Below are 4,891 nucleotides of genomic sequence, written 5' to 3'. Positions count from 1 at the left end.
AATTGTGTTTTATTCAAAAAATTAGAAGGAGATCACTTGATGATGTAACAAAAAATTCAGTTTTTGTTGTTGGGCGCTTAAGAAACTCTGGAAAATATAACCCTTGTTGGATAGATTTTGTATGTGATGACATTGCATATAGTTTAATGAAATAATAAAAAATATTTGATATTAATATTATTTATTTCATGATGAAATAACAGTAGTTAAATCTACAATATTTAAATTAAAAATCATTAATATATATATATATATTATTTTATAATCTCAATTTAAAAAGTATTTTTTAATCAAATATATTAAATTATTTTTCATTTAACCTCAATTTCAACTGCAGTTTTAACCAAATATATATTTTTCTAAACCAACTTTAACTAAAAGTACTTTTAATAAAATAATTTTTTTAAAACCACAACCACAACAACAATCTTAATATTAAACACACTTTAGATACTTGTCGTTTTCCGCACGAGGTCATGTGAAAATTATAATATATTAATTTTTGTTTTTTAATATTAATGAAATATATTTTCTGAAAAAACAAAAATATAAAGTTGTAAATAATAATAAAAAAAAAAACTGAGAACGACATTGGAAATTCATAAAATAGGATGGAGGGTGCAGTTTTTCATGTTATGGTTACAATTATCCTGTATAGTAAAAAAACCAACAAGGCTGCCAAACGAATTCACAGTAAAATAAATAAATAAATCAGATTATATGCATCTAAAAAAAAAAAGAAAAAAACTACATCAACTCCTTGATTACAAGACATACAAAACACGAACACTTAACAGTACTTGGCCCAAGTAAGCCATCAAAGAAGAAGGGAAAAAAAAATGAAGTAATAAATCAAGAAAGATTAAATCCCCAAACCTTGGAGAGTAAAGAATACAGTTAGTCCCTCAATCCCCTCCGTCATCTTCTTCTTCGGTGAGCATGAAATGATGCACTAGTTAGCTACAGCAATTGGGGTCCTAGGACTGGGAATTCCCATGTATGCAAGCCTAGGTGAGACCCTGACCTTAGGGCTCGGGCGTGGAGAAGGGACCGGGCCATAGTTAGCCAGATGCCCAGGACCCACACGAGGCGACAGGTTGACTTGTTCAAGCGCTTTTGATTGTAGTCCTTTAGGATAGTCCCGCACACACCCAATCCGGGCCCCAGCCCCAGAGGTCCAATTGCATGGCAATCGTGCGGTCAAGTCAAATACAGTAGCCGGCGGATTGTTACTGTTAGTGATGGTGTTGTCTGCTAGATCAACGGTTATGATGGCGGCAGCGTCTAGATGATAGGTTGCATTTGCATCGTTCAACTGTGAGACATCAGCGGGGCCCGACATAGACTCTGGTTTTTGTTCCTCTTCAGTTGCCTTTATTGAAGGACTGTCGTCATCAATTGCACACCTCTGTTTATAAAATGATAAGAGGAAACAGCACCACTCATCAGCTATTCTGTACTGAAACTAATTTCAAAGCACAAATTGGACATGGTCACCCAAATATACAGGAACAAATGCCGCATATGTAAGATAGCTGTGTCTAATGTTGTGGACAAATATACAGGAACATCAGCATACCTTAACGTTGGTAAGATCGACGTGGTTTTCCTGGAGAAAGCTAATGAATTCCTTGAAGTTTTCTTCTGTTGGGTGGTAATGTCCACTGTATGGCCATATAGCCTGCGTAACATTAGAAGCGAGCTTGTTCAGGTCCTTGACGAATTAATTAATGTGGTGCCGGAGACTGGAGATGTAAATTAAATTAACAAGCGTGTGTACGAGCATGATGATAATGAAAATTTACCTCAAGAATCCCATCGTGTGCAACCAATCTTCCAGCGGCTGTTGTCGCGCCGCCGGCTAGAAAACTAGAGTGTTGAAACCTACCCTTTTTCTTTTGCCCCACATACAAAGCCCTCGCCGTGCTAAGCACAAATATCCACTTGGAACCTTCATGTGTATCCACCAGCATTCCGCTTTCCTTGTAAACAAGCTTCCCATTTTCAACTACTACTTCATACGCTTGCCTTTCTTTCTGGAACATAAGAACATCAGATTAATGAATCTTGTGTGCTGAAGATTAGTATAGAATTGTCCTGTAGCTTACCGGTCCAAGATATTTGATGCATTGAAGGAGCAGAGTGGGCCTTGGACATTTATCTAGATTTACTTCTTTGCCGTCTCCAACATCCAACCTTCATTTCATTGCACAGGACATTGTCAGTCAAAAAGGAAGAAAGAGGGCTGAAATGTAGTTGTGTGATATTAGTTATCCCATTGCAGAAAGGACTTTCTGAAAGCCACAATATTCGTTGTTTCGAATTCTGTTAATGTTATATCGAACTTCCAAGTATCAATTTTACCAGACAGCAGTTTGAGAAAGTACTTACCAGTAGAAAAAAGGTTGGCTGCTCTCGCTTTTGAACCAGACATCATAGTAAAAGTGGAGATTATGACCATATCGATGGCGTGTATCAATCTATTATCCATAACAAAAAGCAGAGTTAATTTGCGTTAGACCATTGCTATCATGTTGCAAAAGAAAAGCCCAAGCTTCTGCTTAATGTTGATAGGAATGGTTTCCAATCAAGCCCACTTGGCATTGTTACAGTTTCACATTGAAGTGTTGAAAACAACTTACAGCTTCAAGCCAATGTTGCAGGGCTAGCTTCTGAGCTTTCTCATCCTTTGATAAACCTTTTCCCACCTGCAATGAGAGATCACTTCCTTAAATATCCACTTGATTGTAGTTAGAAAGAAACGAAATGTTTCAGTTTCTCTATGGAAATATGAAACATTAAGCTGTTGAAACTAGAAATCTGTAAGAAGGTACCTTGGCAGCCCTTGTTCTAGCCCTTGCCCACCTTGAAACAGCAGTTTCTGGTTTCTCATCATTAAAGAATGACACAGAACTCCGCTCGAGAGCAGCAAAATCCAAGGCCTTCCACCTGCAATGTATCAAACAAACCAATTTCAACCATCCACCAAAAACATCAAGATAAGCAATCTCTTGGCAATTGCAGATTATCCAAGGACTAACCAGAGCTCCTCAACCACAACCGCACAATCTGCAAGATTTCTTCTAGTCCGGTAGCTCTTATAAACCTTCTGAACTTTAACTGCAGCAGCTTCAAGCTCACTTACCGGTCTCGGTGAAAAATAAAATTCAGGCACTTGTTTCTGCAGCAATCCATCTCTTCCATTGAAACTATTCAAACCCAATTCCCCCTTGTCTTGAACTAGACTCTTGAATGACAAAGATTGCTCCAGCGATACTGTTACAGGTGCACAGTACTTCAACTTTCTTGAATTCTTAATGTTATTCGTATTAGACTTTATCGGCTTGGTCGTGGTTTCTGTATTTATTAGCTTAAAGCTATGTGATCTCGAAGTTACACCATCATGTTTAGGGCTTAAACACACGTCGTACGCCAAAGAAAACATGCTGCGCCTGACAATCTCTTTCCAGGCTGAGGATAACAAGGAAAGCGATAAACCCATACACTGTCAGACACCAATGGATGCACTTTGCTTTTATGAAGGCAATCTGGGACCTGATCAAAGTTATTCAGAAAAGTGTTTCTGAATATAAAATTGAAATAAATTGAAAATATTTAATCTTTAGATTGCTAGCTACTTGTTCTCTTTCTGAAGGGTGCATAAAAGGGGACAATTCAGGCAATCAAACAATCATAATCATATATATATATATATACTCCCATCAAAAAATTAAAAAGAAAAAGAAAAAGAAAAGACATATCATCTAATCTCAATAATATTCCAATAAAGTACAGTGGAGGCTATGATCTGTGAGGCTGTGACTGCAGGATATTATGTGTGACAATCTTGACCCCCCGGTGGTCTTACGTTATATATAAATAAATTCAGGAGAAGCAAGCTTCAGAAGTTGGAGCAGTCGTGGAATTCTCAGAAGAAAATATCAAGAAGAGATTAATAAAGGGGTTTGAATAGAAATGTCAATAACGTGGTAGAAATATCATTCATTCAAAGCTAGTTACTATTTTAATTTCGAAGTTCAAGTCAACAACCACGAATGCTTTGCTGAATTCAAAGCTTGACGTTTTTCATTCCTCTCTTGGTTTCTGCATATCATCGTACAGTTATAGGCTTGTGTTCTTCTTCACCTTCCCCTTGGAATCATCTGGGACTATAACACATCACGTATGAAAGTTTGAAAAAACAACAGAATGGGAGACAAGCTTCAGTTACGGCTATGAAGATGCCTGGTCAAACATGGAAACCTCAAGCTTGTAATGTTTCTCGTTCAAAAACCACGACATTGCTTTTATAAATATATTCACCACTAGGATTCTTATTTTTTATTTTTTTGCCCTCTTTTTATTGGACAGTCAACAAGCTTTGGTAATGGCTTCGGTCATACACGTTCTTAATTTCATTAGTACTGCTGCTATTATAAATTGCTGCAAATACTGTAGTTTTTTATTAAAAAAATATAATTTGAAAATCTTTCAAATGATGAAAAACTTTAATTGAGAATTTCTTATATTTTAAAAATAAAATTGTTATAAGAAATTATTTTATAGTAATATTAAGACTCTATATAGTGTATGATATCTTTGAGGTTTATAACCTCATAGGGTTTTTTTTTTTGTGTAGCTTTTTTATCCACGAATTAGTTTTTCACTGGTTATAATTATATTATAAAATATACAAAGTACTTTGCATGTTCCTCTACTCACAAACGCAATATGGACATCAGGACAAGGGAATAGTGGTAAAAGTTCACTTTGGCCTCTATGGTTTTCATTTTTTCAATTTGGACCCTAGAGTTTTATGATTTTATATTTCAATCTTTACAATTTACTATCATAATGTTTCAATCCCTATATTTTGAGATATTAGAGAGAA

The 4,891-nt window shown here is 35.9% G+C and overlaps 1 protein-coding gene across 1 annotated transcript; it reads right to left on the bottom strand.

Annotated features, from left to right (window-relative positions):
• Window positions 1-734: 734 nt before the first annotated feature.
• LOC105110109 (calmodulin-binding family protein) lies at window positions 735-4,140 on the bottom strand. Its single transcript, XM_011005038.1, has 8 exons — window positions 3,042-4,140; window positions 2,835-2,949; window positions 2,643-2,708; window positions 2,392-2,480; window positions 2,109-2,196; window positions 1,806-2,036; window positions 1,580-1,681; window positions 735-1,408 (listed from the first exon to the last, which is right to left on the bottom strand). Exons 1-8 carry the CDS (start codon window positions 3,500-3,502, stop codon window positions 953-955), a joined length of 1,608 nt encoding a protein of 535 aa, XP_011003340.1. The 5' UTR covers window positions 3,503-4,140; the 3' UTR covers window positions 735-952.
• Between the last annotated feature and the right edge of the window lie 751 nt (window positions 4,141-4,891).

Source organism: Populus euphratica, unplaced genomic scaffold (genome assembly GCF_000495115.2).
Source record: "Populus euphratica unplaced genomic scaffold, PopEup_1.0 scaffold240.1, whole genome shotgun sequence".
Taxonomy (NCBI): Eukaryota; Viridiplantae; Streptophyta; class Magnoliopsida; order Malpighiales; family Salicaceae; genus Populus; species Populus euphratica.
This window is presented reverse-complemented; position numbering and strand designations above follow the sequence as displayed.